Source organism: Cebus imitator, unplaced genomic scaffold (genome assembly GCF_001604975.1).
Source record: "Cebus imitator isolate Cc_AM_T3 unplaced genomic scaffold, Cebus_imitator-1.0 Scaffold16, whole genome shotgun sequence".
Taxonomy (NCBI): Eukaryota; Metazoa; Chordata; class Mammalia; order Primates; family Cebidae; genus Cebus; species Cebus imitator.
In genome coordinates, this window is record NW_016107331.1 from 4,519,920 (window position 1) to 4,547,445 (window position 27,526).

General features: G+C 34.1%; 1 protein-coding gene across 2 annotated transcripts in view; it reads right to left on the reverse strand.

The window, feature by feature from the left end:
- EDIL3 (EGF like repeats and discoidin domains 3) overlaps positions 1-27,526 on the reverse strand; it is a 429,598-nt gene that overhangs the window by 3,672 nt on the left and 398,400 nt on the right. For both annotated transcript variants that reach the window (XM_017508061.1, XM_017508053.1), the window contains one exon: positions 18,829-18,984. In XM_017508061.1, coding sequence (XP_017363550.1) covers positions 18,829-18,984 — 156 coding nt within the window. The remainder of the gene's footprint in view (positions 1-18,828; positions 18,985-27,526) is intronic.

Consider the following 27,526-nt stretch of genomic DNA (forward strand, 5'->3'; position numbering starts at 1 on the left):
AGGACAAATTTGCTGCTTAATTCAGACATGATAATGTTATGGGGTCTCTCAGGCTTTTTCTAACATACGGGACCTTGAGAAAAAACCACTGAAGGTCTTTGCAGGAGCTTCCATAACGACAATCTAAGAGAAGAGAAGAGAAAGAAAAATACAACTCCCTCAATCTAGCTATCTTGATTTTTTTCCCCTAAGGTTAACTCTCTTGTGATGCTGGTTAAAAATACAAGACAGATTCTTGAGAGAATTCAAATCGGCATGGAGAGAATATTAGATAAAATAAAACAATAAAATGTTGCTTCTAGCAGCATTTTTATATTTTTTGTAAGGCAAGCTACCATTCTTCGTTATTAACCACTGTCTATTCAGGCCAGGGTAGACATCATCCATAGGAGGCCTCCAGCGATCATGGAACAAAGCAACATTATCCTCCACCGCGTAGTCAGAGAAGTGGGGCGTATTTGTTTCTTTTAGCAGTCATGGAGTGGGACTCTAAATATCAAAGAATCTCTTGGGGATTTCTTGCACATCCGATTTCTTTAGAAAATCATTTAGTTTGTAAAAATGTGCTTTTTTCTACTGTCCTAAACTTAACTCATAAGAAATTTTCAGGAGATTCCACTGTTCTGATTTTTGGAACTTTTGTTCACATCATTCAAATAGTGAGTGGTTCTAAGCATTTTTAGATAGCTTCCCTATGCTCTTCCAGACTAAACACCAGTATTTTAGTAAGATTTCAAGTGACCATCACTTCATCCCTCTGCCCTTTTGTTGCCCCCTTATAGATTTCATTATTTTTCTTCTGATATGTGGAGACTATAGTTGAACCACATCTGGGATTCCAGATATTGGTGAAATTCAAAGGTTGAATAAGACCTTCTAACGTTTTTTCTACTGATTGTATTTGCTTTGTTTATGGTATCAAGCACACCACTGGCTTTACTGTTTATGGTATCAAGCATACCAATATCTGTACATTGATCTGCTGTTCTTAAGGGATAGAGGACAAAGACAAAGATCCATTTTCCTAGGGCAGCATGTATGTGTGTGTGTGTGCTGAGGTGTTGGGCTGAAAGCTAAGAATTCTTTATTCAACATACACAATTTCAATCCTTTGTGCTTTCATCCAGAGTGCTTATGGAGAAGTTAAATAAGAACAGTCTTTGATAGCTGTAATCCTCAGAAACCCTGTTTTTATCTAATTCTACCCATATAATATAAGAAACTGAGATTTGGAAGAGAACTCAGAGATCTGCTGTCAATAACTTTTCCCTCTAATATTTTTAACATGGAACTTTCAGCCTACCCATGGCATGCCTCAACACAATAGGACAAGTATATATTTAGACAGTTTGAACATCTATCTTTTTATGAGGCTAAAATGTATATCTCTCTCATTTCAATCTATTGAATCTAGTGCTTAATTCTCAATGAAAATGTAACAAATTTAGCCCATCAAAAAAACCTTTTTGATATGCTCAACAATAATTGACACAAACCTCTCAAAAAGTCAACTTAAGTCAGACTAAACATTCATGCTTCCTTAAAAAGTTCCTTATGTTGCATGATTTTCAGATTTATAATCTTGATTGCATTCCATTAGATAACACCTGTTTTAACTATGGCTCAATGAAAGTGTGGTATTTGTTGAGACATAGAATGTAGCTCAAAAGCTACATTGTGAATAGCTCAAAAGATAGAATGCACCTTTGTTGCATATGCAATATTCCCATCAATGCAGTCTAAAAGGTAAAATTATTATATTGCATGTTGGGTTATAGTTGATTGATTTATGGTCAAATAAATTTTGGATATTTTCATAATTTCTCCTAAGCAAAGGCTATCCAAGTTTTTTACTTGTATCTATTTTATAAAGTAACCATTTATATATTATAGAAGTATAGAATTCTGATTTTTGCGGGTGACATAAGGGACAGATGCTTATTAGTTTATAGTTCAGGATCATAAAACTTATTTTTATATACTTAGTGTCAACATTACCTGAATTTTTTGGACTGTCAAAAATTTAAGAGTTACACCTTGAATCAATGCTTTAAGTGATGTAAAGTCTTACGAAAATTTTCATGGAATTAGTATGCATGAATAAAGTCAAACATAACATTTTCCATTTGAATAGCTTGGAAGAGAGCCTTCATTGTTTCTAATTCTATGTCTATATTATCAGTAATATTTTAGACTAATCTACAATTTATGTTTTACTTTGCCCTATATGTGAGCATTCCAAAAATCAATTTAAATTAAAAAGTAAAGAAATACTAAAATATGTATAAATTTATTTTTTTTAATTTTAGTTAGTGGTATAAATCTATATCAGATTAAAAAAATCTTATTGGAAGCTTTGCATATATAAACCTTCTATTGGTGATTGGCTATAAAATGTCTGAAACCAAAGTTTAATTCTTTTAGCCAAAATAGACTGCAGTTATCATTTAGCGAATTCAATTTTCTAGGAAAATTTACCAGCATCCTGAAACCATTTCATGATTGAATGGCTAGTATATTATTCTTGATGTTTTTCTCTGCAATCAATTTCACTAAACCAATGAAACTCTATAACAAAATTAGCCTCAATATGAGTACATTCTTCAAGATGTAATAAGGAAAAAAGAAATTCATTGCCAGGTAAATTTCAATATTCTAGGAAATGTTTCTTTGGAAAATAGCCATATTGAGAATTACATTCTAAGAGGGTCACCAAAAAAGCAGGGGTTTCTGTTGGAGCCACAGACTGTGTTAACAAGTGTCTATGTTGATCATCATTTTGCAGAATGAGCTGAGGGATGGGCCTTCACTATAGGGCATCCCAACAATACTGCAGCACAAATTGTTATCCACAGAAAGAAACAGAGAGCTGCCACAGTGTCTTCCATCCCATAGCATCCCAAGTAGAACCATTACCCTCAAAGTTACAGATGAAATAAGGTCTTAGCCAGCTGAAACAATCTATCAGCAGGTGAAAGTCAAATGGAAAAATAATTCAACCAGAATGTATACATACTACCTTAAAGTAGAGTCAAAGACAATGATAAAGTTACATGTCCCAATTTGTGAAAATATGTGTATAATCTACAGATAAAAGATCAAATGCAAAGAGAACTTGTTTTTATATCAACCACTAGCTGTAACATATTAGACAATAACTTTACTTTTCTGTATCCAGAAAGAGTTGACCAACTTGTCTTCTTTGCAAGAAACATATATCTAGACACATCTTAATCTTGAGTTTGCTTGCATGTACTATCTTGAAGCAAGTTGCTGACCATCAAATCTTTTCTCTACTGGACAGCTCTTCTGCAGAGTTTAGGATGTGTCAAATCTAGTATAGGCACAGTGTTTACAGACACGTGTCATTCCAGTGATTAGTGTACAGTCCATGAAACCTTGTGTAAGGAATGTGCCATAAGATGTTAACCTTACCCAAGGAGGAGTCTGATTTTTGCCCTCAGCTCCTGGGAGGTAATCTCTGGCCTGTCTGATAAGTGTTTTTGTTTTCCAGGGGGCCCTGGGCTATACCAGATGGCCTATGTTAACATTGTGGTTTACAATGGGGTCTTCAGGTTAGCTTGACCACTGAAAGGGAGGAAACTAAGGTTGGCCATGGTCAGCCATAGCTAAGGTCAACCAAGTCTACATGTCTAAGCTTCCATAAAAACTCTGAATACCAAGGCTAAGGTGAGCTTCCTGGTTGGTAACACTCTGGGCTTAATGTCACATAATACGGCTAAGAGAAGTTAGTACTCTCCAGAAGTTTCCAAGACAACTGAAAGCTCATGCCTAGGCTCTCCTGGAGCCTACCCCATATGCTTCTTCCCTTAGATGATTTGTATCCATACCCTTTCATGGTGATAAACTGTAACAGTGAGAATAATAATTTTAATTGTGTTGGTGAGTTTTTCTGCTGAATTATCAAACCTGAGAATAATCTTGGGGAACTGTGAATATGCAATTGATGTCAAAAGTGAGGGTGGGTTTGGGGAATCCTGAACTTCGCAATGAGTAACTGGTGTTGAAAAGCAAAGGGTTTCATATAAGTTTTGATGTCTGAAACACTGACAGGTGGAAAGGAACCGCAATTATCTGTAAGGATTGCATCTACAACCTCCCCAACATCACGTGCCAGCCTGTGACAGACATTCAGGCTTTAAAGTTAATTGTGAACTTCTTTATATTCTGATTCTTTGAATAAATCCTGAAAGGACAATCCACTGAAATTTATTTATTTTAGCCCATGCATACACTTTCTAAACCTTCTACTGTTAGGTTCTACTCCTTCTGTTTTTATTTGCTCTTCTTATTTTCAATTTCTGGATGATACTGATTCTCATGGACATTAATCTGATGAGCATATCAAACAACTGGTGTTATTTGTCTTCTTGCATATTTCAGTAACAAAAACATTTAACATCTTTATTCTCCTGTATTTCTTTAATATCATTTCCATCAAAGCTTATAGGTCCTTTGAGAAATACTACTTTGGCCATCTACTTGGGATTATTTTGCAATTCCTTAAGAAACTGCGGTCAGATTTTCTGAAAGCTACTGTGCATGGTCATACATATAAAACTCCACACCATAATTCATATCAGATATTCATTTTTTATGTGTTCCCTTTCAAATGATGTTTTGTTCCATGAGCCCTTTGAAAAATGTAGACCCTGGTTGCTTCAGAGATTTCTTTGCTTCCCAATATTTCTCCATGAAATTACCTGAGGCTTTCAAACTGTCTATTTAACTTCAAAAGTCTAATTATAGAACATTTTTGCTTGATAGGAGAAGTGAAAAACAAAACATGGGGACAGGCTCCAGTCTTTCTTTCACCAGGGCTTGGTTCATTTTAAACCACTAAAATGAATATATGGGTTTCCTAAAAAAATTATTTCCATTCCAACTGTTGCTCTCATAAAATTTCTTGTGGCTCTAAAATTTTCTTTCAATTGTAATTATGTAAAAAAGCAGGTTTTTGGCTTCAAGGAATGCTCTATTTCACTGAACTAATCTGGCTTTGCCTCATGTTCCTAGTGCATATAAATCTCTGATTATATCCCAAGAAATTCTTAACTACACCACAAATTTGATGTTCACTTACAGTTCTTGCAGTATTATTTGCACTCTACTGCTCCTTCTGTTAGAGTTTTTTTCTCAAAATGCACAAATGAAAGATTCCAATAATAATTGGCCAAAAAAATGCAAACTTTTTTTCCCTGTGCCTGGCAATAAAAGTCCACATTTTTGGCCCTTTATTGCTTCTCAAATTGCCAGATTCTCTTTGGTTTCTTTGTAGTTGACATGAAAATTGGTTGGGGAACATAATTCTTCACTGGGAAGGAGAGCTGTGTGACAGCTTTCTAAATTCATTCTTTCTTAGGTCCTCTGGAATTTGAGAGTATTGGAAAAATGGAGGAAATAGCACATCTTTGATAGTATTTCTTAAAACATTTAACTTCTGGCTTTTCATAGAAGAGTTCAACTGCTCCTAAAAAGGTATGAGATTAGGGGATCATATTCTCCCCAGTAACATCAACTTCTCTGTAACTGGCAAGCTGGCATAGGTGATACTTGTGATTCCCTAGTCCACTGTGAGAGTAACAAGTTGAGCTAGGAATTGCCGACATACCCTCAGCCAGATGACAGACAAATGGGACTGGTCTGAGTGACCATCTCCATTCATTCTATGGACTGTTTTCTTGCATAACCTTGGCTTCAACTAGGTGGAGAGCTGGTAGCTCTTAGAAAGAGCCCAAAGAGCCTCAGTAAGAAGTTCATGTTACCTTTTTTATTAGGTCTTGACCCTGGGAAAAAAGACCTAGTGAAAAATCAAAGTAAAAGCGTTTATCTTCCTTGACTGTTATCTTCCTTTTCCCAAGTTTGCTGGCATTTAGAATGCAGAGTCTAAAAGCCAGGAGGTAGGACGCACCACCATATTTAACTTCTTTTATGATGAAAGTCTCCTTAATAAGAATATCTCAGGAAATATATCACACAGGATGATTGCCTATAAAGATTTATGAAACATAAAATATGCCATTCTAAACTGTGGCTATATATTTAAACTATCTGCCTTTCACTACTCAGATTTTGACTGCCATAAGAAATATTCCTACAGAAAAAGTAGAATTGGGAAATCATCTACTTTTCAAAGACACCTCCAGGAGATATTACTAGGAGTAGTCAGAAAGCAAGGCATCTAATTTTTCTTTTTAGTTAAACATCAGAAATGTAGAAATGCCTTTCCTCTTTTCTATAAAAGCACAGAGTGACTTGCCTCGCTATTGAAGCTCAAAGCTCATCTCTCAAACTTTCATCCTAAATCACACTAGGTGTTTTCCAACTCATCAAAACAATTTGAGACTCTACCCCTGAATCTATCCTTCATGATAGATATATAAATGATGTGGCAATAGATAGATTGGTATCTTTAGTAATTCTTGCCACATTAGGAGAGTTTTCCTCACTTCAAATCTCATTGAAGAGTTTCACCCTATCCTTGTCAGAAATGACAATATCAAGCTCTATGTATGCATACAGCAGTGATTTAAGCACTCAGCCATGACTTCTAAGCCAGACTAGTGATGAATTGAAAAGAGTATTAGGGAAGGAGAGAAGACAATCCAGGAGATGGATGAAGAGATGGCAAAGGGCAATAGTACAGCTGAAGCAGGGTGCGTAGGTGTGAGCGTAAGCGTGTACTGCCTGGGCACAGAAAGGAGTCATTCTCCTTTATCCTCTCTCCTGAGTACCCTTAGCAGACCATCTGGGCCAGCTACAAGACATGGAAGATGTTAACTGGAAACAAGATTGCAAAGTCAAATACTAGGAATATACGTATACTACAGAATGTATCATTTATCTGAAATTCAAATTTAACCAGGTGCCTGTATTTTTATTTGCTAAATCTGGCAACACTATATGAAGAACGTAGGGAATGCCAGCCCTAAGCTGAGCAGTCAGAAACTCTTCTTGGTATAAGCTAAATTTGGGTCTTTTTTTTTTCTTTTCTTAATGAGTTGAGGGTATATTATTATCAAAATATACTTACTCTGAGAAAGGAAAAGTAAACTTTGCTATTAATTACAGCTATTGGAGTACTACCAAAAGGAGGAAAAGAAATAAAAGTGCAATTTTGTTAGGTAAAAGTTATATTATTTTCATTCATATATGAGGAATGTCTCCCTTTAATTATTATTATACACTACACGTTTTATTTATCTGTTCAAAATTGACTTTGTTTCTAACTTTATTGGAAACAAGGAAATTAGGTCTTGTGTTCAGTTTTCTGAGTTTGGTCGTCTGTTCACAGCTTCAGAAAAACTGAGAGGAATGCCCCTTCACACAGGTATCATCACTGAATCGTCTTTTATTAAAGTTATTTTTTAATCAATCTGTGTCTCAAATTACACCAGAAGCTTTTTGATGATGAGAAATGTGTTGCCTCTTTTAATAAGTGCCTCGAAAGGTTTATTACAGGTGTGTTTGTCCCGAGAGTGCTCTATACATATTAACATACTTTCTCTTTGAGATTCAACCAAAGGAACTACATAAAATTCACTGCCAAATGACTAACTTTATAGGGTGTGGCAGATTTAGAAATCTTTTTATAGTTTCCCATAAATATGGACATATTACAAGTATCATCTATTCTTTTTCAGACTTAAACTGTGAAAAAGTAGAAAAATATTGCCACATTAATTAAGTCATTGTGAAAGTGTTAAAGGAGCGACTTTTAATTGCTTCACATATTGCAGCTGATGGTGTGATGGTGGATAGTAAAAATGGCATATGTATCATGTTGAACTAATGTCTTTGAGCATTTTTTTTTACCATATAATTAACAAAGTGTTATTTGTTTGGTGATTATTTAGAAATAAAATGGGTTCAAAGTTTTGCTGTATTGTAATTGATATAGTTTGGATATCTGTTCCCCCCAAATCTCACGTCATTATGAGCTCCTCAGTGTTGGAGGCGGGGCCTAGTGGGAGGTGTGTGGGTCACGGAGGCACATCACTCATGTATGGCTTAGTGTCCTCCCTAGCATGTTGAATGAGTTCTTGCTCCATTAGTTCACAGGAGAGCTGGTTGTTAGAAAATAATGTGGCAGCTGCTCCTCTCTCTCGCTCCTTCTCTTGCCATATGATGGGCCTGCTCTCTCTTTGACTTCTGCCTGAGTAAAAAACGTTTCCTGATGTCTCACCAGAAGCCAAGCAGATTCTACTGCCATGCTTGCACAGCCTGCAGAACCATGAGCCAAATAAACCTCCTTTCTTTATAAATTACCCAGTCTTAGGCATTCCTTAATAATAACACAAAACAGGCTAACACCACTAGGCAATGGTTAATGCATACTTCAACGATCAAAACAATGACATGGTTACTAGCATACTCTGATTGATCAAGTACTTGTTTTCCTCGTAGGAGAAAAAACTATCAGATTCACGTAAAATAGGATGGTAGTTTTTTCTATTAAAAATACGAATTTTCTTTCAGCTAACATCTCCTGCTTTCATCAGGTTCATCACTACCTCTTAATGAATGACAGCATCACTGAAGTTTAAATAATTTATTAAAGTTTGATAGCCTTGATCATTCTACTAGGGAGCTAATCACTAATCAATATTTTTAATATGTTAGCATTTTTAATCAAGGCATAGCGTCACAGTTGGGCTAATGCTTGGTGATTTTTCACAGTAGTAGTACAAGAATGACCTAAATAAAAGCATGAGTAATTTTTTCATTATGAAATATTGTCATTATGCAATTAGGTCTATTAATAAATCAAAATAAACATGAGATATTCAGAATTTTATGTGGACACACTTTTTAGTGATTTCTGATGAATGATGGAAGATTGAGAAGATAAAAAAAGATAATTTCAACTTTTTTTGTCATTTGAACACTGGGAAAAGTAAGGTAATAAAGCATGTAATATAAACAACATTTATATTACTTTTCCTTTATGAATATTTTACTTTGATAATACTGCTATGTAACATATTACTCGTGTTTTTCACACTTATTTTTTCATTTTTGCAGAAACGTGCTAACTAGAAAAACTATACTGTTCCAAATGTTGAAGGAGTTTATCCAACTTGCTGAAAATGTAACTCTGAGCTTGAAGACAAAAGATAATTAGCAAGAAAAAACAATGAGCATATATTTATTCCTTATCATTGTATTATCCTGAGTTATTTTCTCCTTTCTCCATAAATTTATTAAGAATGGTGTTTCATTTGTAAAGTATCTGTTCATATCCTTTGCCCACTTTTGAATGGGCTTGTTAGTTTTTTTCTTGTAAATCTGTTTTAGTTCTTTGTAAATTTTGGATATCAGCCCTTTGTCAGATGGGTAAACTGCAAAAATTTTTTCCCAATCTGTTGGTTGCCGATTCACTCTAATGATTGTTTCTTTTGCTGTGCAGAAGCTGTGGAGTTTGATTAGGTCCCATTTGTCTATTTTGGCTTTTGTTGTCAATGCTTTTGGTGTTTTGGTCATGAAGTCCTTGCCTACACCTACGTCCTGAATGGTTTTACCTAGATTTTCTTCTAGGGTTTTTATGGTGTTAGGTCTTATGTTTAAGTCTTTAATCCATTTGGAGTTAATTTTAGTGTAAGGTGTCAGGAAGGGGTCCAGTTTCTGCTTTCTGCACATGGCTAGCCAGCTTTCCCAACACCATTTATTGAACAGGGAATCCTTTCCCCATTGCTTGTTTTTGACTGGTTTGTCAAAGATCAGATGGTTGTAGATATGTTGTGTTGCCTCCGAGACCTCTGTTCTGTTCCATTGGTCTATATCTCTGTTTTGGTACCAGTACCATGCTGTTTTGATTACTGTAGCCTTGTAGTATAGTTTGAAGTCTGGATACGTGAGGCCAACAAACATATGAAAAAATGCTCATCATCACTGGTCATCAGAGAAATGCAAATCAAAACTACATTGAGATACCATCTCACGCCAGTTAGAATGGCGATCATTAAAAAATCTGGAGACAACAGATGCTGGAGAGGATGTGGAGAAATAGGAACACTTTTACACTGTTGGTGGGAGTGTAAATTAGTTCAACCATTGTGGAAGACAGTGTGGAGATTCCTCAAGGACCTAGAAATAGAAATTCCATTTGACCCAGCAATCCCATTACTGGGTATATATCCAAAGGATTACAAATCGTTCTACTATAAGGACACGTGCACACGAATGTTCATTGCAGCACTGTTTACAATAGCAAAGACCTGGAACCAACCCAAATGCCCATCAATGATAGACTGGATAGGGAAGATGTGGCACATATACACCATGGAATATTATGCAGCCATCAAAAACGATGAGTTAGGGTCCTTTGTAGGGACATGGATGAACCTGGAAACCATCATTCTCAGCAAACTGACAGGAGAGCAGAAGATCAAATGCCACATGTTCTCACTCATAGGCGGGTGTTGAACAATGAGAACACATGGACACAGGGAGGGGAGCACTACACACTGGGGTCAGTTGGGGGGAAATAGGGGAGGGAGGGTGGGGGGTGGGAGGCTGGGGAGAGATAGCAAGGGGAGAAATGCCAGATGTAGGTGATGGGGAGGAAGGCAGCAAATCACACTGCCATGTGTGTTCCTATGCAACAATTCTGCATGTTGTTCACATGTACCCCAAAACCTAAAATGCAATAAAATAAATAAATGGGGGAAAAAAAAAAGAAAAAAAGAATGGTGTTTCATAGCATGTGTGCTAGGTGGTTATCTGTCATTAAATAATAGTCATAGCAGCAGGGACATTCTTCCTACTTCTTGCTCCCAACCCACCCTAATATTGGTGAGTTTTTTGGATTTTCTATCTGATGTATATCTGTTTTCACCACCTAATTGTTGTTAGACAGCATTCTGCTTTTGCTCTTTTGTTTTTTAATGATTAAGGTTAAAATGTCCAGCTGCCATCAAGGAAAGTAAATTGGCCACAATGAACTGCATATTTTACATCGACAGTATTTAATATTAGAAAATGTGAAATAATGTGCAAAGGATTTTCTTAGAAACCTCAAAATTAACCCTTGAGGAAGAACAACTGGTTTTCCATTGATGTTTCCAAATAAGCTGAATGACATGGCTTCGGGTTGTTCCCATGGCTAATGAGTCACTCTGCTTTGTCTTTTATTTCCAGCATCTAGCCAGTTGTTCCTTCCTACAGTTGCACTTACATTAGGCACTAGCCCTCTCTGTGCTCATCTCTAACCCATAAGCCCCATCTCCTCTTCTCTCCTTTCTTTCCTGCTCTTAAACCCTTCCTTACGCTAGATTCAGGAGCAAACACCTTTGGTCAGGTAGACCACTTGGAGCTTATGTTAAACTTGGAAATGGAAGCATAATACTTTTTGTAGGGGACCCATGGCTATTTGCCCTTGGACTTGCATCCATTTTTCTGTCTTGTTTTTGACCCCAGGACCCCACAGCTTATTCTGATAAGTGGGTCCCTATTATGTCCTCTGTGTACCTTAACAACTGTTATCACACTACTCATGATGACAATAGGCTGCTTTCTGAATTCAATTTATTTAACTAGATTGTTCTTTCCCAAACTCAGCAGGCAGATCTAGGCCTGCAAACCACTTTCACTTTGCTAAATCAACTTTTCTGTACTTAGATATTTCCTGATAGATTTCATTCTTGGTCAGAGGCCTTAGCAAAATTTACAAGCATCCGTTCTATTTCGGGCAAGGGTATGAATTATAAAAGCAACACAGCAAACCACAGGATTGCCTAAAATTTGATAATATGTATAGTACAATGAACTGAATGCTTATGTGTTCCCCAAATTCATATGTTGAACTACTTATCCTCAAGGTGATGGTATTAAGAGGTAAGGTCTTTGGGAGGTGATTAGGTTATGACAGCAGAGCCCTTATGAATGAAATTAGTGCTCTTATAGAAGAGACCACACAGAGAGCTTCTTCACCCCCTTTCCCACCATGCTGAGGACACAGCCAGAAGTGCCGTCTATGAACAACCAGGTGTGCCCCAATTAGAAGCTGAGTCTGCTAATGTCTTCATCTTGGACTTGCCAGCCTCTAAAACTAGCAGAAATAAATGCTTGTTGTTTATAAACTACCTAGATTATGGTATTTTATTAGATCAATCTGAATAGACTAAGATATATAGATTACAGAAATAAATGAATTCTTTATTTACATGTTTTCACTAAATGTTTTGTCTCTGCCTACTACCAGCCTTTATTGAGTCTTGATGAACACATTTACCCCTAAAGCTGCACCTTTTTAAAATCCCTAATATCCTGCAGTCTTTATTGCATTAAAAATGGGATCATGACATCAGCTATTATCTCCCTCTATCAACTCCTGGGCAGGGATATTTAAAATAATTTAAAATTAAAAAGGCTAAGCCTATCACTCTACTTTATATTATGCCAAATCAGAAACATTCTCAGGTTGGTGTCTTAAGTTTGAAAATCTAGTGACACCCACATTTATGTGAACATAGAGAATTCTGTATTCTTCAAACCAGCACATATGCTAGTTAGGTCTCATAATATTAAGTTACTAGGAGAAAAGCAGAGAAACTTCTGAATAAGAGTGGATGCCAAATGGTGTTTATTTAAATAACAATATCCAGGATGCTTATTACAAATTGCATGGCTGTATCAAAACCTCTCATGTACCCCAAAGATATACATGCTTGTCTATGTACCCACACAAATTAAAAAATATGCAAATTAAAATAAATAAATAACAATGTCCCTATTTCTAGACAATTCTGAAATAATATGACTGTCTTCTTAACTTTAGTTTCAATTAAGTCACTCGGCCACCAAATATTTAAGTGAGTAAAATAAAGTGACTACATGAATTTCTGTCATGTCGGGCACGATTCACTTGCTATTACTGAATCCTAGTGTTTTGTATGAAGTCATTTATTTTTTGGAAATTGCTTCGAGAAGCAGTCTCCTTTCTTTCCTTCTCTGCCTTATTTGAAAAGAGTAACAGGACTCTGAATGGATGAAACTAATGGTCTCCATGTAATATGGACAGAAGCTGTCCTTGATCCTGCTGCTCAGAAACATGCAGCTGTTTCCTCTTGAAGGACAATTCACTCCTTTGGCTTCCCCCCCCGCTATCATCTTCCTCTGTGATTGCCACTGATGATTCCATTTTATTTACCTCCTAGGGAATTCTTCAGGTTCTAAGTTTCTCACCCAGATCAAATTTCAAAAGAACAGCATGACTATTATTGACTACTCATCTGACCTCTGCCTTACCCACAAGCTGGACTTTCAAGGTATTAAACATTCAAATTTAATTTTAGCTCTCCAAAAGTACTCACTTCAGCAGAAATGACAGGATGTTCTGTGGCATCTGTAATTACTGTTGAATTTGAATATATCCTTCAATACAGACCATGGCTGGCAGCTTTATTAATGAGGACTGATGATGTTGCTGCTTCTATTTTTCACACCCATGTTGAGGAAGGGAAGGAGGTTAAAAAGTACCAGGGACTCTTTTCTTCTATTGGAGAGCCATGGACTTTTATGAAACTGACATAATCTATGTGCTACTTCTTCCCTAGAGTTGTTTCATCAAATAATATACCTAGTAGGTTATATTTTGATTTTTAAAATAAGCAGATTAAATCAAAGTTTTTCCACCTTTACTGAGCTTCTCATTAGACTGGGAGACTGGGTCATATTCATACTTTTTTCTCATGTGGAGTCTGCCTACTGAACAAATTGAATGAATACAAATTTCACCTCCTTCCAGATAATCCCCCCATTTAATCTGCATCCTAAACTACTTAAATATATTATTTCAATTTAAAATTTGTTTCAAGGTAGTGTTTAACCTTATGATTTTCATAAGGGAATTGGCAAACTTACTAAAATTTAATCTTATTTTTAGAAACATTGATTCATATTGACTTCCACTGACCAATTGGAGGTCAAAGTCTTAAAGAATAATAACAAATTCCATTTTCACTAGAAAAACAGAAAACTACCCTTCGTTTCAAAAATTTAATTTTTTTTGGCATCAATTAGTCATTTTTCACATGCTTGCTTATTATTTAAATTAGCTGGGGCCTCTGTAAACATTTAGATTTCCAGCTCATCTCCAGAGAGTCTGAGCCAGGGCCCAGAAATATGCATTTTTAAACAAGCTCAAAAAAAAAACAAAAAACAAAAAAACAAGATCTCCCCATGAGTGCTATGATCAGACAATTATGGTAACTACTGAATTACGGAGTTCACCAAGATCTTGTAGGTTATTTTTTGATGAATATATGTGTGATTTATCTTTAAGGACCAAGAAAGTCTTACTGGAAACAGCGTATTTTATTTGCTGTTTTGGAAAATCCAGGAAAAGTTTCAACTTTTCAGCTTATGCTTTTATAAAACCCTGGATAATTTTAGGGAGGGAGATGAAATAGAATATTAGCAGCTTCTTTATTCCTGAAGAAAATAAAGCTCCTATGGTGTGAATTCAGACTTATTTAAACACCATGATGTTATGACTAATATATTGGAAGAGAAAACCCATTTTTATTTCTAATTTTTCCATATAAGTACTCTTCCTGAAATTTATTATTGCTTTACTTTGGCTTATAACCTGAAAAATTAAATACTGAAAATGTCTGTCAAGTTTTGCAGTTTTCCTGCTAAACACAGCAAAAAACAGCTCCAAGTGTATAAAACAAATGTCACTTTCATAAGAGCAAAGGAACATTTGACTTTCAAATAAAAATGTACCTGAATTAATGCCGTAGAGAAATAGAAAAGTTAGTTAAATGTTAGAAAATACTGTAGACTAGGAAGGGGAAAATAAAAATGTATGGATTGTACTGAGAGTGTCATCATAGGCTCAACTACAAGAGATTTAATGTGGAATTTAGCTAAAAAACAGAATACTAAAGGAAACTGCAATTCTTGTGAATACTATGGGAGGGTATTCAGAAAGAGACAGCGCAGTAAGGAGAACAGGCTATTATTATTTTTCAGTTGGCTTTTGGCATGTGTATGTCCACATATATTTATTACATATATTTAGATACTCCTATGTACATATATACATATTTTTGGCATTGCTTTTCTGGGGCTTAGTCATTCTGATTAATAAAAAACAAAAAGGGCATTGATACATTTTCAGAAATTTATAGCAGTTATTGTAAACCTAGAAAACTGCATTGATTTTCAGGTTATTTTTCTGAAGTAATCTTGTGTCGGGATCTACATTAGACTTCCACACCCACATCCCCAAAATCTATTAAAGCAAGCAGTCAATAAAAACAAAAGGCACAAAAGAAGACTTAGAAGCTTTTGTTTATACATATTTCTGTTTGAAAAGTGCTTCCATAAAACATCTCACAGGCCCATGTTTTGCCCTGAAACATTCAATTCATGTATTATATTCGTCTGGATGAAAGCTTGTAGTTGAATTGGCACTTGTAAATATTGAAGACTTTTTTCCTCTTATGGAAAGTAACCACGGAAAACAAGATAAAAATAACGTTAAGAATCAATAGGAGATGGCTTACTCAATCTCAGAAAAAATTAATTGCTAAGTAGTATTGAGTGCTTTTAAACAGAAGAGCACATGTATAAAAGATATATGAAATGATACATAAATTACCTAGTAGAAATATAATAATGAAGCAAAATGATTATTTTGATATCTATCAAACATTTTATTGATGACATGTATATTTACATATAAAATGACTATATTTTCAAGTATTTAAAGAACTTAGGCAATACATTTTTTCATTTGTTTTATAAATTCTCTTCTATGTAAAAATGGAAATATCTAATGCTCTGTAATTCCTTCTTCTCCATAAAAGATTTCTTTATGATAATCCTAATTACTGCATTTTCATCTACAATTTGTTGGCATCAATTGTCTTCTTCAATACTAAATAGTAGACTTAGGCTTTACCTGAGGCTTTCCTTCACTGTGCCTAATTAGTTATAATATTAAAGCAAACTGGTTAGACTTCTTTTTAAAACTACCAGTTAAATTGGCTGAATTTAGCCAGTTATCATATATTTATAACATAAAAATGGTTTCATTAAAAAAAATTTACATTGTACGAATAATAGTGTGCTTTATGGTCTCACAGGAGAATTCTAGCTAACATTCTTTTTAGTAAATAGTATACACTGATCTACTGTCACAGTTTTCCAACTTGCCTAGTGGAGTCTATATTTTCTTACCAATAATATTTATTTTGATTAAATGTTGGAGGTGATGGGTACCCCAATAACTCTGATGTGATCATTGCACACTGTATACATGTATCAAAATGTCATATGTAGCCCCCAAATATGTACAAGTATGATACATCAATTAAAAAAAGATATATTTTGGCCATGTCCAAATCATATGTTATAATAGTTTCTAAATATGTGGATTAGTGGCAATAATCTATTTTCCTTGTTTTTATGTAGGTAAGTTTCTGGGGCTTAACATTCATTTAAAGGTAGATTTCATAGGTTTAAAATATATATCACAAACTTTAAAGCAATCACAAAAATAACAAAACATTATGGCTAATTCAACAAACATGATAAAATGGAATTACTGAAATTTTGATTAACTCAAAAAAGTGCAAAAATAGGAATAACAAACAAAAATAGATTTGACAAAGAGGAACTAAATAGCAAGATGATAAATTTAAATTCAATTACATTAATACTCCCATCAAAGTAGATTTCAGAATAAAACTATTACCATGGATACAGGAGTTCATTTTCTAATGAAAAACGGTTGGTTTGATCAAAGAGACATTAAAAACCTGCTTATGTATATATTAACAGAGCTCCAAAATACATAAAGCAAACACTGATGTAATGGCGAGAAAAAAGAGACAAATCCATAATGACAGCTGAAAATTTCCACATTCCGTTCTTGGTAACTAATAGCATAGGTAGATAGAAAATTAGCAAAGATAGAAAAAACCTGAGTAACACTATCAAAGAACTTGGCACAAAAATTTTATGTAAGTTTCAGACTGAGATAATGAAATAAAACACATTAATAAGAAAATGTCTAGTCTATAAGAAAAATTAAATTACTCACATATTAAATCACTTTTTTATATAAATGGGGACAAAAAAGTATTTCAACAGTTTAATGGTTTAACCATAATTTTCTTTACAGTTCTTCCCTAAACTAATCTATATAAACGTTTCACTATTATAGATGTGCTTTTTACTGAATCTTACACATGTATAAGTAAATACTCATTTGTCTTAAAATTAATTTCAAGCCTGTATAATTTATGAAGTTTTAAAAAACTTCATCTTATGAAACATACACTTTGTATCAGATTGCCTACTGTAAAAGGTGAAAGATAGGAACTGGAATAGTTATTTCCAATAAATCATGGCAAACACTTGTCTATAGCTCACAAAATATATTTGGAAATAATTTTACAAAATATCCAATATTTGTTCAATTTAAGATGTCATTGATTTTAAATCATGCCATTATTTTATGTTCATCTAGGAAAGAATAAGTGCTCTCAACTAAATTGTGATGTAAGATATACCACTTTCTAAGATGTTAACATGTGAAATGTGCATGTGTCCTGAGACACTAAATGAGTGTGTTCTGAGATGGTAAAATGTGACTAGATGTGGTTTTTAAAATCTAAACCTAAAACCACATCTCTAAAATAAATTTCGTGTGAACTATATTTAGACTGTTGAATCACTTAAACAGCCATTCTAGACCTAGCATTTCTGGGGAAATATATAAATTCTCTGCCTGGAATATTTGAAGAAAGAAAGATATTTTCAACCCTTCCATCAGTTAATAATGCAATACCACTAAGGAAGTAAAAGGATTACATAAAATAAAAATAATTATTAACTCAAATATTTAATACGTATAAAGCAGTGTTATACTCTCCCCCAAATCTTTGATTTGAGAGTTTTTGTTGATGTCTTCATGTCTTCAGAAATCTAGCAATTCCTTGCACAATGACTCTAAGCAATGAATTAACTTGATTTCACTAATCCAACTGAGGCCATATTTAAACAATGATCCCAATTAGTCATTGATATCGCCCTGAGCACTTTCATTCTCCAGGGTCTCGCAGATACTGAAACCAGTAGATATTATAAAAAGATGCACAAAATGCTAAGAATTAAAAATATAAAAATTGTATGATGTTGATTTGTATGGTGTATATGTATAGAGGTGTGTATATATGGAATTCAAAATAGATTATATATTTAAAAGGAAAATAAAACAAATCTATGAATTAAAATACAATGAAAGTAACTGAGCGGAATAAAATCTGAGTTTTTATGTTGTTGAGCTTTATAATCAAAACTGTTCTATTTCTGAAATTCCCACTTGTTACAATAATTAAAGAAATATAAAATTTTAAAAATAATTTCATTAACTTTGATACATTTTTCTCCAAAGAATATTTTATCTAACATCAGGAATTTATTTTAATAATGAAAATAATAGTGGCATATGTTCTAGCAATAGCTATTTACAGGTGTCTTATGATAAACTACTCAAGATTCTATTACGTTTATAAACCATTAGGTGAATCTTATATAGTCAGATCTTAGGCAATTAATAATAGGGAACACATTATCAGTAAAGCAATTTTTTTCTTCTAGGTTGCACCATTGCATACTGGACTGCAAACTCCTTTAGAGTGCTATTCTTTGAAGCTTTTTATTTAACATACATTTTAAGTATATGCAGATATTATTTTTAATACAGATGTATAAGTAGTTCATTCATCAAACTTGGATATAATTTTATCCTCCTCTTCTGAATCTTATAAACCAATCTGGGTGACTTACCTTATCTTTTCTTTGCTTTTCATCCTGGTATACAGTCCAGTGTTCTCCATCATTGCTGTAAGCCAGTTTGTAGGAACCAACAAACTGTACGTGACCAAAATCTTTAGCTCCTTGTGTAATGATGCCAGTCACTTTCGTAGGAACAAGAAGATCCACCTAATAAAAAGAAAATACATTCTTTAAATGCAACAACCAAGTCATACATTTGCAAGTCTTTTGATTTCAAGAGAGTAAAACCACATATATCCTAAAACTAAAAATCTGCCTAGTTATTTGTATTTTTGAACCAATGACTGAGTCTATTATTGGCTGATAATTTTGATATTGCCACTGGGTTAACGTAGTCCAAGGCTCCTTGAACAACTATTTTAAAATAAAATCATGTTTAAAAATAATTTCACCAACTGATTTTATATTAAGCTGATTCATCATCTACTTGTGCAGTGTTTTTTTTTTTTTTTTTTTTTTTTTTTTTTTTTTTTTTTTTAGACAGAACAGGTCTGACTGGGCTGACCTTCCTGAGATTGATCACTGCCTCCCAGAACTTTACTAATAATTCAATTTTCTGATTTTATTGGCCATTGCAATAAAAATCCAAATGCTGTAGCCATGTACACATCAGCAACAAAAATAGTATTAGATGTTCACAATGGAACATTAGTCAATCCTGTATCCATAAATTTTGATCAATTTAATAATATATAACTGAGTAATAGTGATCATTTTCCAGTGAAAACCCCCTTTTAGAAAACTACAATTCTAAAAAGGTTGAGGAGAAGGCAAATATTCTTCAAAAATGAAGAAGGATTAAATATATGCATTCCTGACTTGTGGAGTCTATGCTCATAACGTGTCCATCTCTGCAAAATACATACTTTAAAGGATATGAGACCCATGGAAATTCAGTAAGCATTAAAATCATCAAAATGTAATTGAAATGCAAAAGATAGAAAACATTTTCATGAAAGAATACATAATATAGAATAGTTCAATACTTTCCCTCTTTGTTCCCTAATTCATTTCTGTATTTTTTCCATCTTATATTATGTTAATTTTTTAACTTTATTTTCTAAGCAGACAACTCTTGTAAGATGACTTCATCTTTCATGTTTACGTTCCTTGATCTACAGCTTCCTCTCTCTTCCTGCAATAGCCACTTATTTCCACCTATTTCCTATGACTAAGTGCCTTGCAACATCCTTGATCTTATCATCTTTAACTGTCATGATCCCATGTGTGATCTTGGTGCTTTCAACTACTGTGTCCTTTTGTTTCTATTTCAGGTCCTCTATCCTGTGAGATATAAGGTAGCTACAAATAGTCATCGGTCAGATACAGGCCATAAATGAGAAGCGAGAGCTAGAGAGAATACATAGAATAAGGCCATATTTAGTGATACAAATGCCCATTAGTAAAGGTGTGAAACAGTTTACAATGTGTCACAGCCTGTGAATATACATTTTTGAATTCATATGAGCTTTTTGTTACTTTTTTGGGACGTGTTAAAGGCTTCAGACTCAATTTTGGTGATAGATTAAGACAAAAGACTACCTTTAATGCTCTATTAAAACATTTTCAAAAATCAAATTTTTTGGCTATTTTTCTAAACATGTATTACGTTATCTAAAATGTTTTGTGTGTCCAGCAGTAACGCAGGATGGAAAAATTATGATATCCTGGGAAGGAAATGGTTGATGTCTCACATTGTGCTAAGTGTTTTCTTGTATGTCCTCAGATAATTCTCCCAATAACCATGCAAGCGAGGATATTAATTCCATTTTACAGATGAAGAAATGAGTATCAAGAGATGCAACACAATATGGTGTGTGATCCAAAAATAACAGTGAATAAAGAACTATCACAGATTCAAATCAAAGGTCCACCATACACAGAGTTTCTTAGCATAACGGATCAGTCATTGATTTTCCCAGTGAGTGATTACTCATTGATCATTTATATTTTCACTCAATAATTTCTTTCCACTCTCTGTGACTCCTTCAGAAATTTCTAAAGCATCACCACACTTGTCAAACTGACAGCAATTTAAGTCAAACAAAAACAATCCTGGATTTATAATATTAGTAAAGCCCTGTGTTTTATCATGAATTTCCTCTCTGTTCTTCAGCTATCTGGGCTTTAAAATATAGATTGCTTTTGTTGTCCTAAATCCAAACCAAATTGAGCAGAGACACAGGGCAAAGCTGCTCTTCTTCATAGTGTGCTTAATGTTGCTAGGACTCAATAAATGGTTTTTTTTAAAAAAAAAATCTTAAAGAACTGAGTCAGTGTTTTGCTCTCACAGGCAGTTAAACACACAGGAACTCAAACAGTGTCACCAAGAATACGATCACCTCCAGGCTGTATTCCTCAGGTCCTAAACTTCTGTAAATCCTTAGCTAAGATGATGCACTGAGGACTCTTCTAACGTCCCCTTTTCTGTGGCATTTTTTAAAGTCAGCTGGGTTTCCTGCTGGGTGGAGATGTTTTCTCCTTAAGTTGTGTGTCTTGGCTCTTTCCAACAGATATGTTTTTCTCCCACTCTAACTGCTTCGCTTCTACAACATTTTTTTTTTTTTCTATCTAGAAATGTTTTTCTTTTTTGTTCCAGTTAAGCCAGCTCCTCCGCTTAAATAGTCAGCAATCTGTTTCAAGCTGGATTTTGTCCTAAAATTTGCTACATTAAACTTAGAGTACTAGGTCTAAGCAAACCTTCTTTCAGTACAAAAATAATCAGCAACTCACAGTGAACATGAGGTTGCTGAAACAGGGCATGCACAAAACTCACCCCGAGAGGCACTCAGACCACATAACCCCAGAGTTCGGCATGAAGAATGATTCCAGAAAAGCCCGTTCCTCAGGACCTAATGCTTGCCCCTGGTCTAGGACCACTCTGCCCTCTTCACGATCTTCAGGGTGAAAGTTAAGCTGCAAATATGCTGGACAAAATACCTTCTGCTCTTTTAGATCCTCACCTCCCAAAGTTTGGCTAAAATAGGGCAGGTTATTTAGGGCACTGAGCTGGCTCATGGGAGATATTTGGCTTCATGCACTGCATGCTCATGTCTGGATCTGCCTTAAATGTATCTTACATATAACAGGCGCTCAATGAACGTTTTGCTGAATTGAGTTGGGACTAGTTCCTAAGTGTGTTCTATGGACAAGAACCAGTTTATGGCTATGAATGTCACCATGTATCAGCAGAAAATTCTAGCTCCTTTCTCTAGTTTTTCTATGAGGATTCTTCCTTGACACAGTGTCAAGGAAATACAGTGTCACTGTGGTATCCATCAGTTTTTACTGAGGAAAGCAAGTAGCAAAAAATCCTCTCCAATCTGAAGGAATTTGATTCTAAGAGTCAGCCTACTCTAATGGAACTGGGTGGTTTGAGATTCCAAATTGGCTCAAGGCTGTTGGACACGGTACTTTACCTCTCTACCTCCCAACTTCCTGATCTGAGAAATGAGGATAACGATTCTCATAGGACTTTATGAGAATAAGATGAGGTAATGTTTATTGTATGTACAGAAGTATGTATAGCAATATATAGACTACAGTTAGTTCTATGGAAGACTTTGGTGACATGATGAAATAAATAGATCTGAGGGAAGAATTTAATATTTGTCTCAGAATGTCTTGTTAGAAGGAAATGGTAACAGGAAAATTGGTGACTAGATTATTCTAGAAACAAGTTCTGGATCATAAAATATTTTGTTCACCATCTCACCAAACAAAAATCTCACGATACAACAATCATTAACTTATTTAAAGTAGGCAAATTTTGAAAAACCTGAAATTCCCATTTATGAGTGAAATGGTTAACTAAAAATAACATAGCAGGCTGGGTATGGTGGCTCACATCTGTAATCCCAGCACTTTGGGAGGCTGAGGCAGGCAGATTGTTTGAGCTCAGGAGTTCGAGACCAACCCGGGCAACATGGTAAAACCTCTTCTCTACAAAATTCCAAAAACTAGCTGGGCATGGTGGCATGCATCTGCAGTCCCAGCTACTTGGGAGGATGAGGTGGGAGGATGGCTTGAGTCTGGGAGGTGGAGGTTTCAGTAAACTGAGATTGTGCCACTGCACTCCAGCCTCTGCAACAGAGCCAAATCCCATCTCAAAATAAATAAAATAAAGTAACAAACTTTATATATTATGCATCTCTACTTAAATGCTGATTGTGGTACAATAAAGATATAGTTCTAAAATAATATTAAAAGGGAAAATAGATTCCAAATCTGATTAAATTATTTATTTCACACTAAGAGTGAAAACCAGGAGGGATACTTATGGAGAAAGAATTAAATGATTCAACAGTAAACAAAAAAGTATGGCATGAGAGTTCTGTGGGAACATAAACTTTTTTGTTGTAAAACATCCTGTAATGTTTTGGCAAAGCGTAAATATTTTTAGAGTATGTCTAACTTAGATAAATGGCATAGAATTTGAGCATTTGTTAGAGGAAGTTAAGATAAACTACATTTCAGACATCGGCACAGCACCCTGATCACAGTTCCCTGGAAGAAGATGGGGCGGACTGGAAAATTAATTCGATTTTCGTGGAGACATTCTTGAAGGGGTGAGGACAGTGAAAAGTGACACAGCTAAATAAGTATGCAAGAAATGTGAACACAGGTCAGTTTCACCACAGAATTGTGCCACTCAGCTGCATCTAAAATGCTCTTATTTGTGCCTTCATATCATTTATTCTGAGTTGTGTTTTTTATGACTTCGTAGAGTTCGTAAAATTAACTCACTAAGCAGAAATAACTTTGAAGCTAATATGGTTAACTAGCATAGTATTTGAAAACTGACTTACAATGTATTTAGATAACATTTGGTTTCAGTAAAGAAATTTTAACCTTAACATTACATGAAACAATTGTAGTTAGTCCCATTTACATTTAATACACATAATTAGTTATACTTGGTAGTTGGACAATATTGTTGGTTATCAGATGTTGGCTACACTTGTGGTCCATATTTGTAGACCAATTAGTTAATGCAATTAACAATCTGAAATTTTTAGCTCCTGTGTCGAATTTGATCTAGTTCTGATCTACAGTCCGGAATCTTAAACTATGTTTGAGACCTGATAACATAAGCATTCTAGCACTCATTATAACATTCTCCCCTTTACTAAGAAAAAAATTAATTTTCAACAACATTTTAAACATTTAAAATAGCAATTGCTTTATTCATGTCATATATTAAAACTACGATAACTAAAACAAAAAAAAGTCATACCATGAAATAATCTTTCAAAGGATGAAGTTTTCTGTTGTATTGGTGTGTTATGGTATTTTTTTCACCTGTAAAACCATGTATAACACATGTATGGTGCAATAAGCAAATGTTCTAAGCTCAGGTGATCATTCAGCTGTGAGTTTTGTAGGACACCTGGCACACTGTAGACATTCCAAATATACAGGCATCATCTGCCTGAGTACAAAATTGAGATAATTTTGTACTTAACAATTACCTGCAATTACAACATGAACAGTGCCATATGTCAATATGAACCACAACCTATGATTGTTGTCAGCTTATAACTATTAATTTTTGAAAGGATTTATTTAGAATCATGCAAGAAGTTCAACTGCACATTTTTAACTGAGAATGGAAGGTAACATGATAATTATGACTTTTATATTTAACATTTTAAATTTTAATTATCTTTTTCATTATGAATAAGATATATGCTCTGTAGAAAAATTTATTAATAGAAAGATTAAAAAACAAGTCTGCATTACTATGAGATATATTCAATGCTTCCCTTCCCAATTCAAATATATTTTTGGACAAATTTGTTGCTCTTAGCATTTGAAAAAATATTGGTTACCAGATGTTGGTTACAATTTTCATCCATATTTACAGACAATTAGTTTACTCTTTATTTATTACTATTTCAAGAGTAATTATATTATTAAAATATTTTTATGTTGTCTATTTTTAATATATAGCGTTTATTGATACCTAATATGTCATTTTAAGGGGTTACTCCAATCATTCACTTACTATAAAACATTTACTCCTTCCATCCTCAATTTTCCTATTAAAATTAACATTCCCATACAATCTTAGTCCTTTCAATGTGGGCCACATATTTCTTCATTTCTACAGCATAAATTCAAATAATTAAGATTACTTGGTCAAAGAAAATGATTTAAAAAATAAATAGACTTTCTAAACATAAAAGTAATAAACACATACTGTGAAAATTAATAAACACAAAGAGATATAAGGAATGCATTTGAAATGAACTTTATAGTTCATCTACTATACATGGTTAACTCCTGTCAACTTTTTAATATTCATATTTTTAGACATTTCCTATTACCATATATCTTCATAAAGTTAAGTCACATTAGGACAGGCTTGGTGGTTCACGCCGTAATCCTAGCACTTTGGGAGGCCCAGGAGGTCAGATCACCTTAGGACAGGAGATTGAGACCAGCCTGGACAACATGGAGAAACCCTGTCTCTACTAAAAATACAAAAATTAGCTGGACTTGGGGGCTGGCGCCTGTAATTTCAGCTACTTGGAGGCTGAGGCAGAAGAATTGCTTGAACCCGGGAGGCGGACATTGCAATGAGCCAAGATCACGCCACTGCACTCCAGCCTGGGTGACAGAACAGCACTCCGTCTCAAAAAAAAAAAAAAAAAAACATAGCTCATATTACACGTTCAGTCTTATATGTTTACATATAAATAATAATTACGTATAATTCGTAATGACTATATAACATTCTGTATTGTGTGCGCATGAATGAATATGAAAATTATTTAACCAATCCCTTATTGATGTTCATTTGTTTCCAATTCTCTTATTATCAAAGGAAAAACAGACTCAACTCTCACATGTATTTGTTTGCCCATTGGTGCAACTGTTTCTTTACAGACACTAAGAACCTGGCATTTACAATGTGATACACATTGTTTCATTTGTCTTCAGAAAAATGACACTGTTCCATCTGCTATATAAAATAACTTTACACACCAATCTCATTTTTAAATAAAATTTTATGTTTAAATGCATTTTACTTTTTAAAAGTTGATACATAGCAATTGTTCATATTTATGAGGTATTTAGTGATGTTTTGATACATGCAATGTCTAATGATCAGATCAGGGTAATTAGCATATCTATCATTTCGAACATTTATCATTTCTTTTCGTTGGGAACATTCAAAATCCTCCTTGTAGCTACTTGAAACCATATAATATATTATGGTCAGTTACAGTCATCTGACACTGGTATAGAAAACTAGAAATTATTTCTCCGGCCTAGCTGTAATTTTATTTCCTTTACCCAATCTCTCCCTAACCTCCCATCCCCTCTAATTTCCTAGCCTGTAGTATCCTCTGTTCTACTTTTTACTTCTACGGGATCAACATTTTTTAGCTTATACACAAGTGATAACATGTGTGCTGTTTAACTTTCTGTATATTTTTGGCTAACTGAAAAGTGGCACTTTTACATTTAATTTACATAAATGTCACTAAGTGGCATTTAATTTATATTTTCTTAATTGTTCAGTGTCACCAATTATATATACGTATAGTCTCTTTCATGTTCTTGTCTACTACCTATTGGATTAGAAATTTCCCTGTTGATTTTTAAGAATTATTTATATAGTATCATATGTGGTTTCTGCTATATTCATTGTGGTTTTTTTCTCATTTCCTATGTCACCTAATTTTGTTTTTAACGCAAGTTTTCAATTTTACTATACTCAAATGTATCAATTGCTGTTTTTGTGATTGTATATTTTTGTGTGGCTAAAAAGATAATTTACTTGATTAGATGGGTTAAATTTACAATTTTCATTTTTTTCTGAGTTTTTATTTCAAGTTTTCTTTCATTCTTTCTTGTTTTTACTGAACCATCTTGGTTTTATGTGTACATATAATTTGACATAGGATCATAGCATATATATATATTTAAGAACATATTTTTTTAACACTACTTGTTTTATAATCTATATCTTATTTGTTTTATTCCCCTATCTGAGTGATTGCTACAATGTTTACTCTTTATTCTCAAAATTAATAGTATTAATCATCATCATCCACCAGGATATATATTGATAAGGATCTCTTGTATTGCCTTGGACAGAACAAAGTGGGTCCATTCAAGCTGCAGATGGTTTTCTTGGAGAAGACATGCTCAAAATGTTTCCTTGAGTTATATTTTAAAATATTGCTTCTGCTTCTTTTGGTGTCTCACTCTAGAAAGCCTGTTGTCCAAAAGCTGAGATTTTATGTTTTTCTTATTTGTAATATTTTCTCATTCATTCTTTTCATTTATTTTATCTTTTCATTTATCTTTTCATTTATTTTCCTCTGCATTCTCAAAGAGTTTCTCCATTCTCTCCTTAATATTATAGATTTATTTTTGGTAATGCAATTTTAGCATATTTTAATTTATATTTTGAAATATATTTCAGGGAAATTGGAAAAATATAGCAGCTCCTTCATTATCTCAGCATTAATCTTACCTTTTCTATTGCTCCTCTATTATGTCATAAATAAAAAATAACTTTTTTTTTTTTTTTTTTTTTAAAGAGACAGGGCCTTGCTCTTTCACCCAAGCTAGGGTGAAGTACATGATCATGGCTCATTGCAGCCTCAAACTTCTAGGCTCAAGCCATCCTCTTGCCTCAGCCTCCTGAGTAGCTAGGGGCTACAGGCATGCA